This window comes from Lingula anatina, chromosome 5 (assembly GCF_051362555.1).
Source record: "Lingula anatina isolate TDL-2025a chromosome 5, LinAna3.0, whole genome shotgun sequence".
NCBI lineage: Eukaryota > Metazoa > Brachiopoda > Lingulata > Lingulida > Lingulidae > Lingula > Lingula anatina.
The window spans coordinates 23,725,710-23,741,229 of record NC_141771.1 but is presented as its reverse complement, the minus strand read 5'-3'; the positions used below and the strand labels follow the sequence as shown (position 1 = coordinate 23,741,229).

The 15,520-nt window shown below is 36.4% G+C and overlaps 2 protein-coding genes across 2 annotated transcripts; one reads left to right on the top strand and one right to left on the bottom strand.

The window, feature by feature from the left end:
• The first annotated feature begins 722 nt into the window (after window positions 1-722).
• Window positions 723-4,861, top strand: LOC147761946 (uncharacterized). The gene is made up of 6 exons (XM_087014102.1): window positions 723-874; window positions 2,014-2,192; window positions 2,463-2,516; window positions 2,817-2,911; window positions 3,513-3,633; window positions 4,433-4,861. The coding sequence occupies exons 1-6, from the start codon at window positions 723-725 to the stop codon at window positions 4,675-4,677; spliced, it is 846 nt and encodes a 281-aa protein (XP_086870228.1). The 3' UTR covers window positions 4,678-4,861.
• A 190-nt stretch (window positions 4,862-5,051) lies between these two features.
• LOC106167282 (uncharacterized) lies at window positions 5,052-14,451 on the bottom strand. The gene is made up of 9 exons (XM_087013261.1): window positions 13,919-14,451; window positions 8,750-8,941; window positions 8,191-8,280; window positions 7,845-7,924; window positions 7,216-7,331; window positions 6,807-6,904; window positions 6,299-6,367; window positions 5,859-5,917; window positions 5,052-5,571 (listed from the first exon to the last, which is right to left on the bottom strand). Exons 1-9 carry the CDS (start codon window positions 14,045-14,047, stop codon window positions 5,475-5,477), a joined length of 930 nt encoding a protein of 309 aa, XP_086869387.1. The 5' UTR covers window positions 14,048-14,451; the 3' UTR covers window positions 5,052-5,474.
• Between the last annotated feature and the right edge of the window lie 1,069 nt (window positions 14,452-15,520).

Here is a 15,520-nt window from a genome sequence, read left to right as displayed (position 1 = left end):
TGCTTAAAACTTTGTATGCTGCTGCATGATTTTTGTGAAGGGCATGTTTTACTTACTCGGGTAGTATGGTAACCTGAGAGTGTAAACTTATTTCCTTGTTTTGGTTTGTGTTATTGGAGTTCGTCTCGTTTGAACATAAATGCATTGCAACTAATGATATAGTTTAATAATAATTAGAAAGAAAAATCATTTTCATAAGAGACAGAATTAGATTATGTAATTTCAAATAAGATTCTACAAGAATCAACCACTCTTTTACGTGTTTGGGTTTTCAAATGTTCAGCTAAATTCAAAGTTATCATTCTGACGTCTTTTCAACACCTCTTTTTCACCTTCTTCAGAGAAAGATATTTTTAAAATCTAAATCAATCTGTCTGTTTGATACATGTCGTTTCCTCGATCATTAACTTGAGCGCAACCATCTATAAGGAAGAGGTGACAAACGCCAGATTATCCGGACAATAATAATCTGATCGAAAATTTGATAAAAAATTATTCTAGAAAATATTATATTATATTATATTATATTATATTATATTATATTATATTATATTATATTATATTATATTATATTATATTCATCGTCATTTAGTCCTTTTAATAATTTTAGACATTGTGTAAGGTGCTTTAAGATTTAATTTAAAACGCAGTAGGACATTATTATTATTATTATTATTATTATTATTATTATTATTATTATTATTATTATTATTATCAGCACTATGTCTTACCTGTGGACCGCCCTGCTGATCCTAGCGTTCCTGAACCTGACCGAGGGTTGTGTACGGGTCAAGCAGACAACTGACCGGAAAATGTACCACAAGGTCCGCTGTGAAACGCTGAGAGGGTGTTATGTGGAGATGGGCATGAAATGGTAAGGTGTTGTTAATTTTTATTATTTTTCTTTCAATTTATAACTGACTGTGAAGTGGGTAGTAGGTGATAGCTGAAAGCTAAAAAAAAAAAAAAAAAAAAAAAAAAAAAAAAAAAAAAAAAAAAAAAAAAAACAGTGAATATTGATGGTAATAACTTATCAATTTTACCCATATATTAATGAATGAAACAAAGTAGTTAGTATCATATAAGATGGAGATAAGATATTATGTAAGCTTCAGTTAGTTAAACTGGATATGATATCTGTTAATATTGAGATGCATGTGTATTTGTATTCTGAATTAAACATTAAAATGCCGAAAATGATAGTAAAGTTTGTTTCGAGTAAGAAATGTATCATTCAGCTGACAGTTAAGCTGTAGCGCGTTCCCTCTGAGTCAAAGGGGCCATTCAGAGTAGCAGATCAGAGTATCAGCTGGTCCAAGGCTCAAATATGTCGGACCCTACATGAAAGAGAATTGAGCCGAGATTTAATTACTGTGCCCTTGCAGGGGCGACGCATGAGGAGGTGTATGAGAGATGGAGAGACCATTATAAGATTAATCAGTCTTCCTTTCGTGTAGGCTCCGCCATATTTGAGCCTTGGGCCAGTTGATACCCGGATTTTCTACTCTGAATGGTCCCTAAGCGGCAGGTCGCTGTAATGTAAACACTGCCAGATACGGCACATTGTATTGACAATGCAATGTAAACATCCCTCCATATCCAGTCATGGTTGCCATTTTGACACTTCCGTAAACTATCAGCTAGCGTCCTTTCCTAGGCTCTATCAGTTTGATAACACTGCGGTTTAGCTAAGAGTTCAAGACAGAATTTTATGATACGGGCCAATGGACTTAATGGACTTAATTTTTTATCATTTTTAACTCTAGGAACATCTTTTGTTCACGGAAAAATGTTAACGCTTCACCTCGATATTATTTTTTGCACAGTACTGAATGTTCAAATTTCGACAAAATTTTCTCTTTGGTGAAGCGTGACGCCATTGCGTCAGATTTATGTATCTCTAATTTAATCAATGCGGGTAATTTCATACATTTATTTTCTCTGATTACAAGTGCATAATTATATTTTTCTTCACATTCACATTTATGTTTTATCAACATGCTTTCTACACAGGCGTGCCAGACGATCAACCACCACTGACGTCATAGGGCCCCTCGTGATTCCTTCCAACGAGATCTCGCGACTCTGTGACGGGAATGGCGACAATTTCCTTGAGGAAATAGAGTACCGCACCTGCTTTACCGTCCCCGCCTATATGTCCGAGCAAACTTTTAAAGAGTTTGATAAAAACAGTGAGTATCGAGGGAGAATTGCCTCTCTAGCCAAGTTGTTGTGTCTTGTCTTCATTTAGATTTGATGACTTTAAAAATTACTCGAAAGAACTCCCTGGAAATAAAGAGGTCATCATAGTTAAAAAGAAAGAAAAAAGTGTCAAAAATGAAACGTCACTTTTTAAAATCTATTTAAAATTTAAGAAGTCATGGATATTATGTAGGCATAGACATCTCGCTTTTAACTGAAAAAAATATTGTGATAATCACATGCTCTGATTTACTCTCAAGGTGACGGGAAGTTGGGGGAGGCGGAGGCTACCTCATTGAAAATCATTCTGACAGGTAAGTTACACATGGATGGTCAATAATGAATTATTTTTCCCAATTTATATTGACCCATGTTCCACTTACCGGTAGATACATATAAGCTAAACACTGATCTTCAAACTTGTGTAAGAAATACACCAATATATTAAGAGCTCTAAATGCTTTATTTTTCACTTCCTTGAAAAAAAATCCACGCTTATATTAGTACAATTTATACTTTTATGATAGTTCAGTTTTTCATATTAAAATAAAAGCAATTGAATGGTCATAAAACAGTTTACTAAATGGCATAATTAGCACATCTTTCTTTCGCAGGCGGCGCAGACTGCTACAAGACGACGATAAAGCGGTGTACACTGCAGGCGCTGCTCACGTTGAGAGCCACCCTGAACATTTATAACGCTTCTCAGGTAGGAGCACGTGTGCCGTCTGTTATCATTGCCTTGGCTGTGATTTATTGAAACATTCTTATTCATTTATTTATGGTCACACTTAAGGTCCTTGCGCGTGCGCCAATTCCACTTTTGACTAGTCGACCGGTCCACTAGTACACGACGAGATTGCAGGAGTCTACGACATATTTTTATCTATTTTCTTAAATATAACTTAAAATTGACTTTCAACATGGTACAACGTTATTTAAGGTCACTGTGCACATCTCAGCTGTCCATCGTATTGACGTCGCTTTGGTTGTGTTTTCACTGTTGCCATTGACGTTAGGGCTGCCTTTTTTTTTTTTACATCTAATCTGGGTTCTGTTTTCCATTGGCCGAGGGACCTCACGCGTTATGACTTTATAAGAACTTTAATAAGTTTTTTCTTTCGTATTTATTGAGCTGCTATTTAATAATTATCCAAATGAAGCTCTCCTCTTCCTTCAGAGGGAAGATTTATAGTATCAGTTTACATTTGCTGATATTTTGACCCTTCTTGAATAAATGACGAGTAGATTGCGTTAGTTGAGACAAACGTATTCTTGGTCACAATTACCTGAATGTTTTCTTGTTTCAGGAATACACCACTTGCCTGGCGGCTCCCGAGTGCCACGAGTCTGATTTGCAAGCGTACAGTTTCGTCGTGAAACGTTTCATTGATGATCTTTCTAACAGTGGGGAATTTTGCGGACATCTAGGTAGGAAGTAATATAATTACGTCGTTTTGAAACTTGTTAACCAGCAGTGAAACGTGTTTGGAAATAATTGCGTAATTTCCTATCTTTGTCAAAATCTCACTCTAAGGTATTGTTTCTATTACGTTAATAAAAATACCTGTATAAAATAGCAGTTGGAAACTTAATTAACTTGGTTGACCTTTTTTTACTATTTTCCTTAAAGATGCATGCAAAGTCAATTTTTGTCACAAAATCCAACCAAATGCCAGCATATAGTTTCAAGTAGTATAACTAAGAGAATTACCAAACGGCATTGTTTAATTTTACCCGAAAATGATGTTTGGACGGATTTTTCTGCTGGCATTCTAAGCTGTATGTCAATGGGGCAGGAAAGTAGGTCACGAAAGTAGGTTAAATTTACAACCAAAAATTTAAAGAAAGGAGCAGTCTAAAGGGCTTTTATGGCTGATCGAGTGATCTATTCAGTTTATCCCTTGGCATGTCGAATTTATTTGAGTCATATAAGAATCTAGTAGAAGTGGTTTACATGTGTAACTGGGAATCCACACTCCACCGATGCTCGGTTCGTATGTACCTTTAAGCAACCACTGAACCTGTCATTATAAATTGGCTAATTTTGAGTATTTTTTCCCATTTTTGTCTTCTCATTCTCCAATTTTCCCCTTTTTATTGGTATTTCTATTATTTATTGTTTTATATATATATATATATATATATATATATATATATATATATATATATATATTCTATTTGAAAATCCTTTTTAAAATGGGTCTTTTGTATTCTATATATTTTGTAGGATCAGACAATACCTCTACCATCGCTCGCTGCAGCCAGACCAGCATCTGCCATTGTGGAGACCTCATGGTCATTGACCTCAAACAGGGCGTTGACCCCTGTGACGTCATCAGCTCCTTCCGGGAGTGCGTCCAGGACTACACATTTGGGTGCGAGGACGCGCTGTCTTACCATGCTCGTTCAGGGGCCGAGGCCATGGTGCAGGTGTACTCCCAGATGGGTCTGTGTAGGGGCGTGACCATCTGACCTTGACATTGACCTTTCACACAACCTTGACCTCTGATATATAACTACAAAAGGTTACAGGATGCTTGGTATTTTTAATTAATAGGATGTTACTTCATAGCTGTTATGGATTTTAAATTGTAGAAATAGTGGCATGACAAATTAATATTATGTTGACTGGATGCGATTCTGATTTGGTAAATTCTTCATGTATTTAGCAGCCGTTTATAGCTGGTTTTCATTCTGAAAATAGACGATGAATAAAAAAGCTTGAAAATATTAATTTGTTTGTTTTTTATTATTATATCATTAAATTATCACTTAAATGCAGTTTCCGGCCATGGAAAACATGGTTTTTAACTACTGATCACCAAATTAAATTATTAGTTTATAATAATAATAATAATAATAATAATAATAATAATAATTTAAACCATTATTGAGCAATTCTTGCAAAGCAAAAGACAATCATGTTCACACAATCATGTAGTTTAAAATGACATATCTTTATTTTTACCATGGCAGCCACTGAAGTTGGGCTCAAATGTTACAGTCTTCAAGTTAAAATTTTACAGAATATAAATAAATACTCGTAACTATATTGCAACGTCCGCCAGCCGACCCAATCACTCTTCTTATCTGTCCATTATATTTATTCAAGCTGATATTTCAGCTCCGTGTAAAGCCGTACAGACGTTTTTGAGAATCCTGCATGACAATAGAGGGCAACACCATCTCCCGAAGCCCCGGCAGTAGGTGGCACTTATATTTGTCTCTACACATGTATCTACAATCTGCGTCATCCTAAAAATTCAGTCTCAGCTTTTCTTCTTGAAATGCTCATGACAAATGAGGAAGGACTGGAGTCCGCCAACATCAAAACGTCCAGAAATCTCGGTGGCGTATACTGGAGCTCTGAGAAAGAAAAAAAATTATTTATCTGTAAATGTGGCTCAAGAAAAGAAAGACCTGCCTGGAGCAGTAGACGAGCTGTAAGGCCCCATTCAGAAGGCAGGAGACAGTCAGGTGCTGACATCTGGTGGTGCTCCAGTCTCTTGAAATACTTGCATGAACCACACAATTCATTTTTCCTGACTTTTACATCTTTGAATGCATACAATGTTGATGATTCAATTCCCTTATTGAAATACCGGTAGTATAATGCTTTATTAAGCATAAAGACACAAAACACCATATTTTACCTTTGGTATAAATAAGCAATAAAGTTTCCAGTTGCATCTCTTGCCTTCAATGGCATATCCTACAGTGAAAAAAAAGTTTCTAAATAATCACTTTTCAAAATTTTCTAGTCTTTCAAATTCTTCTGTATTCTGTTAATAATGTTTTATACTAAATCAAACAATCACTTTCTTTAAAAGATATTGAAATTTATTTCAGAAGTCTGTTTTTTTTTTTTTTTTTTTTTTAATTATACTGTTTTGAAAGTGTTGATATTGAATATTTTAAAGATTAACACTGCTCATAAAATTGAAACTAAAATCACGAAAAAAAACCTTCATGCTATCTAACAAGAGAGCTCTTCATTTGCATAACTAAAACAAGTCAAGAGAAATCACACTCTGTTTTCCACACAGATATTTTCCTCAGGTCACAGATATTTTCCTCAGGTCACCATGCTCACCTTCTTCTCCTCTAAGAACTGAGACAGCAGTGGAAGACACTTGGATGACAAGAAATAAAAACATGGGCACTAAAAATAAAGGATAGAAACTGGTAAATGAAAAAAAAATTTACACATATATAATTTATTATCTTATTACACAACATTCACTTTTACTCCAATTTGAAAAAAGGAATCGATTTCAAGCACCATATAGTACAGATTCCAGTGAAGCCGTCATATAATTTGGATATTCCTAAATCATATATATATATATATATATATATATATATATATATATATATATATATATATGTACATATGCTTCAAAAAGGAAATTAATAGAGAAAGATAATTATTCTGAATCATTGGACTACCATATACATATTGTCACTCAATGAAGTGGTTTTAAAATAATCAAACAGTGACAGAAAAACCCTCACGCCTGGCAGTACTTATGATTTGATTTATAAGTAAAAAATACATTTTAAATTGCAGTCAACTTTTGAGCTAAATCAGCGTCTACTACCTCTTTCCTAGACAAGGTCTCTGTAGGCTGGGGTTTTTCAAGGAATCCAACCACCTGATTCTCTTCATTCAGTTCAAGAATCCCATACTTATGAACCTCTGTAAGTGGATGAAAATAAATTATTTTAATGACAGATATATTGCTACTGAGGGGGTTGGTAAAAATGTGTTATTAAATTACTCTGAGAGAAGAAGGAAACAAAATAAATAAATAAATAAATAAATAAATCCTGCTATTTGCACCATGTTAAAATGAAAAAAATATGCCTTATGGTGCTTGTTAATTTGTATCCGCACTCTTTGTTCTGCTTGGTTTCCTTAACATTTATTACTGGTATATGCTTGTTCTCCTTGCTTTATTTTATTTTTGTTTATTTCAATTACACACCTAATTATTTTCCCTTACTTACCTTCATCTGTGCATGTCACATAGACCAGCATACTGGCATCAGGGTCTTTGGTTTTAAATGACTCAAATTTCTGGACTAGCTGAGTCAAGTCGAAGTCATCAAAAAATAGGGTGTCACTGTAAAATTAAACATAACATTTATTAAATTACACTAATTATTGCTACTGGCTAAAATGTATAAGATAAATTGACTGCTCAATGTCTGACTCATTAGATAGTCACTGTAGCAAAAAAATGTGTAAACCTTTGAATTTAAATGATAACACTTTTCTATTTAACAGAAAAATTATCCAGGCTATATTTCAAACACTACATGCTGCTTGCAACACCCATGCAGGTACTTCTTGCCAAATGATAAGACAGATAGTAGACATTGTATTGAAGCCTCCTTTACACTGGAGGGCGTCCTCTCTGTGTCCTGTAGTATGGTCCCGTTGGAGAGTAAAAAGGAAAATACTTTACGTGCCGACAACTGACCGATCATTGAGCATTCATTTGCGACCAAACTGAAGCCTGTGTCTCTTTCTTACGATCACAGCCAGTTTCATGCTTGTATAAAGGACACAGAAAGGATGTTGTCTAGAGTAAAGGGGGTTTAATACTAAAGGACAAACTGGACACACCGCTCACCCTGCTATGACCAATATATCATCTTGGACATTATGTTGTCGGACATACAGTTCTAAACATCCCACTGCCCCTGGCCTGCACTGGTGACATTATGAGAGAAAATAACATCATCTTTCAAAATATAACTGTTTGACATGTTGTCTTTTACTTTCTATATTTTGTTTTATTATTTTGGCAATTGAAAAAGTAAGTCTTATTATACAATAAACACATTTTCAAAACAAAATTTAAACAAATAAAGTATGAGAAGATATCACAATGCATGGAATGTGTGTGTGTGTGTGTGTTAGCGTGCATGTGTGTGTGTTTGTACACATCATGCGTTCATGTGCTCTGCATGACTTACCTCATTCGACGTGCTCCCATCACACACCAGCTGCACGCAGCTCCAGTCCTTGGCCCACGTCACAAACTTCTCATGGTTGGCACCATTGGTCTGGAGAGTGAGGTGTAATTTTATTTTAAAACATTATAATGTACAGTTATTGTTTCACAACTTATTTGTTGCTGCTTTTCATGAAAGGTTGATGATCATATCTTCAAATAAGTATGTTGCAATTACAAACAAAATGTTTTCATTGCATAACAATATAAGTGCATGTATCTACTTCGTTTTCTTTTAATGATCAAACTGCAAATGTTAAATTATCATTTGTCAAATGTCTTACTCTGGAGGTAAAGGTGTTCAGAAAAACTGCCCCTTTGGCCATTTAATGTCAAAATATAAATGATGTGTCGTGTCATTTTTTTAAAGTTTGTTCAACTAATTGGGGTATGAAGGTCTGCATTAAATTTTCAGAAAGAGACCCCCCCCTGTAAACCCCTAGTTTAAACCCAGTATTGTCAGTATTGAGTAAGTATACTGAACATGTAAGCAAAGACATCCCCACTAACTCCATACTCACCACCACATAAACACCATCCAAGCTGGGCAGAGTGGTCAGCACCTTTGTCCAGTGTGATATCAGTGGACAGTGTCCGATGGGCAGCAGTGGTTTGGGCACCCCTATCAGATGACTGTACTTCCCTGAGGTGTCAGCTTTCAGATCTCTTTCCAGTCTGGTCCCATAGCCTCCTGCCAGGATTACTGCCTTCATCTGAGAAATAAAAGGAATGAATAAATAAATAAATCACATTTTCAAGGAAAGATACATTGCATGTGTTATTTCTTTAAAACTAAATACATCATATTGGCAGGACATGGTACATTGCGTGTGTTATTTATTTAAAACTTTTTTCACATCATGAAATTCCATTTTAACATTTTGTTTTAGAAGTATAAATATTTTGATGCATCTAGAAAGATCTACATTATAGTTGTTGAATACAGTCCGAGCTTTCGGCCCATGGGTCTTCTTCGGGGAATAACATGTATGAATATACTTCTTTTATTACCAAGATCTATACGGTGAATCAACATGAACATTTTGTTTTGTGACGTACCACACCTTAGAAAACGTTCACTTCAACATGTTTATATATCGTAGCATGTCCCATTTTACACAGCACTAGAGATAAGAGATACGGCAGACAACGAACAAAGACTCTATTCTTTAAAATCGACCGCATTGAGTTCACGAGTTCCATTACCGATTTTGCCTAAGGCTATAATTATAGGGTTGGGTAAATAATAACTCTTTTTAGGAAATCTCTCAAGGAACAGATGATTATAAAGGCAAAATGGGCCAAAAAGTTCATTTCTGATTAGAAATTTGAGCTAGGAGCATTCTTTAGGTCGGTTATTTTACTATTTTTGGAAATGCATACAAAGCATATACAGTAACTGTAGTAATTATGTGTAAATAATTGTATTGAAAAGTGTTGAGTGAAGCACAAATTTTTCTTAAGTGAGTGTTTTCTATGGCCAAAAATGATGCTAAACATACACGCGCAACTATTTTTTTTTTTTCACAACAGCCATTTAGGTTGCCAAAATGACAATTTTCAAAATGGCGGACAAAACGCCCTAACAAGAGTTTCAAGATCGACAATTAAAGAACCCATAGTTTATAATATGCCTTTTCTTATGTTTTAAAGGTTTTAAAATATTTGTTCTTATGTTAACACTGCCATTGTTACTTTTTAAATTCAGTTTGGCTACCTTGTTTGTTGACAGTTTACTGTCAAGCTTGACAGAAGAGCCAGATCTCAGTCAGTCAAAACGAGTAATGATAAGATATCTATACGTTCTGCTGAATTTGAATTATGAGGAAGAATCAGAGTTATCCTGACCTCAAGCAACCAAAGGGTGAATGTCTTTAAATTATTAAAAAGAAATGGATGGAATATTTTTGTTCTGCCAATAAGAAGCCGGGGAATCAATCATTATCATGTACTGAGACCAACAAAGAAGTTGTCAGAGAAATATCCAATGTCTGAATGTCCAAGAATATCATTCTTCTCTTTAAGAACATTTACTACATAAGAACTGCATATATTGAGGCTACATATAAAAAGCGTTGTGCTTATATATATATATATATATATATATATATATATATATATATATATATATATATATATACTGATGCTCATAAGTTAAGCAACACTTGCTTATTTCTCAAATTTCTCAGCAACCAAGCTTTTTATGTAGCTAGATATTTCTCTTGTCTTTATTTTGACTTATAGACCGTGACATTTGAGTACTATTTACTGTTGGACACTGTAGAATATGGAATGTGGATGCCATTTGCGAAAAACACAGTTTGGCCATGGCACGTGGAGCTTCCAGTTTGGCTAGTTTCATGGGCACAATTTGTTATATTGCACCAACCAATGGTTAAAGGAGGACTCAAAGAGGTAATCAGATGGCAAATAATAGGAAGCCATTGTGCTGCCAGGATGCCAAAGAGACAGATTGCAACCGCGTACTGCAATTATCTCCTGTAGATGGCGCGACAAGCCTTCAGCACGGGTTACAATTCTGTTTTGTGGGATATTGTCCTATTCATCCTAAAGAGCGTGGCGGAATTGGTCCAGATCATTTGGGGATTGGTCCTCCTATGCAATGCACATTCCAATTAGTGCCACAGGTGCTCAGTAGGATTAATATTATGACTCAAAGACGGTTGTCCCATCCTCAGAGAACCGTGTTTCTGCAACAAATCGCTTGCCAGATGAGAACTATGAGCAAGTGCGTTGTCACAATGAAGGCAGTAGCATCCCTGAAGTAACTTCTTGCAAATGAAGTGAGCTGTCTGTTGAGAATGTTACATTAAAATATACCCCAGTTACGTTTTGTTCCAAAAGGAACAATGTACTAATACCATGGGCTTGGAATGTTCTCCAGATGCGGACTGATCTAACACCTCAGGCAATATTATCCTGCACACACCCTTCCAAGAGGCATTTTCAACATGTCTACTGACCCTCATTTGACTATCGATGGAATACGAGAAATAAATTGATTTTGCATCAAAACAGACTTCATTCCAGTGATGGATGTCCAGGTTCAGATGCCTGTGGGATCACTGAACGTTGCATTCTCAGCTGATATCTCACTCCATCTTCAAGAACTGACTTTGGGGTTGACTAAAAGGCTTCATCAAGACAGCACACTTGCTCACACCTCTCGCCTGGCGAGTGATTTGTTGTAGAAACACAATGCTCTAAGGAGGGAACCACCAACTTTGATTGATGATATTAACCTTACTAATCGACTGCGACATAAATTGGAGTGTGCAATGCAGAGGAGAACATATCCCATAAAAACGTGGAACAACTCCCCCAAGCTGTTTAAGAAGAATGGGACAATATCCTACAAAACAGAATTGTTACCCGTGCTGAAGGCTTGTCGCGCCATCTACAGGAGATAATTGTAGTAAGCGGTAGTAGCACACGCTTTTAGGCTTCGTTCACATGGAAAGTCTATTTTCTAAAGATCTATTTTCTATTCGCGGTATCTTATGATCACAGTCTGTGCCCTGAATATCCCGCGGCGTAATTACTGGCAGCGCGAGCCAGTTACTTATACAAAGCTGTAATTAATTCTCGGCTGTGCTCGCATTCTATAAAATCTTATACTCCGTTGCCGCATCGCTTGCCATCGGGTCATGGCGGTTGCACTCGTATCTGTCGTGTGTATAGCTTCTTCATCTTCTTCGTCTTGTTCTTGCACAAAATCGACAAACACATTTTTCAAAGCAACCGCGAACGCCATTAACTATCTAACTTCCTACTGCGCATGCGTCAAGGTATCAGACTCTCCTCCGAGCACAGCCGAGAATTACAGCTTTGGAAGTAACTGGCTCGCGCTGCCAGTAATTACGCCGCGGGGTATTCAGGGCACAGACCGTGATCATAAGATATACAGCGAATAGAAAATAGCCTAAGGCTTTGTTCACATGGAAAGTCTATTTTCTAAAAATCTATTTTCTATTTGCGGTATCTTGTGATCACTCCGAGCACAGCCGAGAATTAATTACAGCTTTGGAAGTAACTGGCTCGCGCTGCAGCAATAACGCCGCGAGGTATTCAGAGCACAGACCGTGATCATAAGATACTGCGAATAGAAAATAGATTTTTAGGAAATAGACTTTCCATGTGAACGAAGCCTAAGGCACGTGATCTTTAACGAGCACACCTTAATGCTAATTGTGTGTAGATTTGGTTACATTTGATGGCCTCCTTTCAATTTAATAGACATTTCTTTACATCCATAGAAATTACAGAGGGGGTACCTGTTATAAATTTTACTTAATGGTATAAAATTTGTATATTTTAACCACTAGGGCCTATTTTGTATTTTTTGAACCATTAATCATGTTAGACACGGTATCTGGAATAAAAAGCACTATTTCTAACAATTTACAGTGTGAGGTGATCAATTTTAAATAAAAGTACATGGAAATGGGAGTGGGACAACCTTTTTAACCAATGTTGTAGTTTATACTATCTTACTATCCGCCTTGTGCTTGCTTTGTGCAGCAAATCTTTCGGTAGATGTAAATGGAAATTAAGACTGGGCCCCCCATACCCTAGATCGATCTAACAAGATCGATCCATATCCAAGGGGTTTCTCGCTAAATTGCAGTCAACTTAAGCGGCTTAGATGTCTGGTATGCCTTCTGAAGCTGCTAAACGATAGAAGCTTCACTAGGCGTGACAGTGATCTAAGCCGCTCAAGTTGATTGCAATTTAGCGAGAATCCCAGTAAGTACTATTCCCAGTTAGATCCACGGTTAGTACTATAGGGTCTGGGAATAGTTCCTTAGTCTAAATAATACGTCACAGTTCAATTGTCAGGAATAATCATGAACAGAAGTATAGGCCTAAAGAAAATCCATAAACAATATTTATCACACATACCTTTTTTCCTTTGACCAGGTCACAGACTCCTGTAAATGTACTAGCTAATATGTATCGTGTAAACCGGTTTTGTATGAACAGCTTGTTTATTTGTGCCTTAGCACGCTATATACCTATTTTGTTCGAGGACAGAAAGTGTGACCCACTAGTTATATATATATATATATATATATATAGAAAATGCACTTTCTGCATTCGCTGTATAACAATGCGCAATATTACCGACAGGCACATGGCCTGAATGCTACAAAACGTCCATAAAAAAGGATGTAACCCTAGTGGTGATGGAAGAATTACCTTTGCTGTTAATACGTCTACAGTTATTGAACTGTGGAATAAAAGGAAATGTCTTTTAAAATTCTGGGGATGACGTATAGAGCTAGGTGATTAACTGTAGGTATATACTTTTTTGCTATTTTAAAAACTTTTTTTTACCTTTTTCGATTTTTGTCTTATCATTCTCCAATTTTCCCCTTTCTGTTGGTATTCCTATCATTTATTCGGTTTATATATATATATATATATATCAAATTGAAAATCCTGCCTTTTTTAAATGGGTCTGTTAATAGTCTTATGGGTAAGAACAAACGCGTAGCGCACCCACCCTCAACGTCTTTGAAAGACCTAGCTGACAGCATGGGATATCTTTCTACATCGCAAAAATCAGTAAATATATATGGCGAACTTGAATCATTAGAACAGACAGTTGCAACACCATTACATCCCCCGATCTCTTATCTTCTCCCGAAGCCTTCACTCTTACTTACTGCCTTTGAGGAAGCAACGGAAGACGAGGTGACAAAAATCATTTCTAGATCTAAGAAGACAGCATGCCTCCTTGACCCTATGCCGACAACACTGCTCTCCCAGATTCTCCCTGCAATCATTGGTCTCATAACTCACATTGTAAACATTTGCTTTAAAACCGGGAATTTTCCTGAATTGTTTAAGTCTGCAATTATCCGTCCACTACTGAAAAAGCCTAACCTAAATGCAGAACTCTTGCAAAATTATCGACCTGTATCTAACTTGTCATTTCTGTCTAAAGTGGTAGAGCGTGTGATCGCCACAAGATTGTTCAATCACTTAGATGCAAATAACTTGGTTGAGAAAATGCAGTCGGCATACAAGGTGAATCATAGCACCGAGTCAGCACTCCTTAGAATTAAAAATTATTTGCTACGTGCGGTCGACAGTCACTCTGCTGTGTTACTTGTTCTCTTGGACCTATCGGCCGCATTTGACACTGTTGATCATCAGGTACTGCTGTCATTTTTGGAAGAAACTGTTGGGATAAAAGATACAGCACTAGATCTTTTCCGTCCTTACCTCACAGGCAGATCACAACAAGTATGCGTGGACGGAGTTCTCTCTGAATTAGCTCAACTTGTCTTTGGTGTTCCACAAGGCAGTGTGTTAGGACCACTCATATTTTGTATTTATACTTTACCGCTTGGTGCAATCCTTCGTTTTCATGAGATTGGTTATCACATTTATGCTGATGACACTCAGCTTTACACATCCTGCAATATTAGAAACCCTGAATCATGAATTACTAAAATAGCCAACTGTATTTCTGATATAAGGGGGTGGATGATCAGAAACAAACTCAAGATCAACGACGAGAAAACTGAATTCCTAGTAATATCTCAACCACACAACAAGAACATTGCCCGCAGTCTTAGCATGTCAATAGGTGCCAGCGTGGTACAAGTCTCATCTCACGCCAAAAATCTGGGAGTTTATTTTGACAGTACATTGTCCATGAACAGGCAAATTTCTAACGTATCTAAAACATGTATGTTCAATATTAGAAACATTGGTTCCTTACGAAAACATTTAACCGACTCTACTACAGCAACAGTTATACATGCCCTGGTTACATCAAGACTTGATTTCTGCAACTCCCTTCTTTATGGATCTTCAGAGGAACAAATCAAACGGCTACAGCGTGTGCAGAATATATCTGCTCGCCTACTGACCCGCACTCCAAAAGACAACCACATTACTCCTGTTTTAATGATGTTGCACTGGCTCCCTGTCCGAGCACGCATTTTATTCAAACTTTTAACATTTGCACATGCAGCATTTTATAAACTTGCACCTTCTTATTTAAATGAGCTTGTTTTACACTACGTGCCATCAAGAAATCTCAGATCAGGTGATCACCTTCTTCTTAAGGCTTATAAGGCAAGATTAGTATCATACGGTGATAAAGCTTTTAAATTTGAAGCACCAAAAGAATGGAATATTTTACCCATCAGTCTTAGACAAATTGTGGACCCTGGACATTTTAAAAAGGAACTAAAAACCCACCTTTTTAAACAATATTATCTTTACAGCCATTCCACGAAAAAGGGTACAATTCT

Excerpts from the sequence above, each read along its gene's own strand:
- LOC106167282 (XM_087013261.1), bottom strand. The coding sequence starts at position 14,047 with ATGAGACCAATGATTGCAGGGAGAATCTGGGAGAGCAGTGTTGTCGGC. Across the intron at positions 8,281-8,749 it reads TGGATGGTGTTTATGTGGTG|ACCAATGGTGCCAACCATGA; the intron begins GTGAGTATGGAG and ends CTCACTCTCCAG. Across the intron at positions 7,332-7,844 it reads GATATATTGGTCATAGCAGG|TGACACCCTATTTTTTGATG; the intron begins GTGAGCGGTGTG and ends TTAATTTTACAG.
- LOC147761946 (XM_087014102.1), top strand. The coding sequence starts at position 723 with ATGTCTTACCTGTGGACCGCCCTGCTGATCCTAGCGTTCCTGAACCTG. Across the intron at positions 875-2,013 it reads GTGGAGATGGGCATGAAATG|GCGTGCCAGACGATCAACCA; the intron begins GTAAGGTGTTGT and ends CTTTCTACACAG. Across the intron at positions 2,193-2,462 it reads TAAAGAGTTTGATAAAAACA|GTGACGGGAAGTTGGGGGAG; the intron begins GTGAGTATCGAG and ends TTTACTCTCAAG.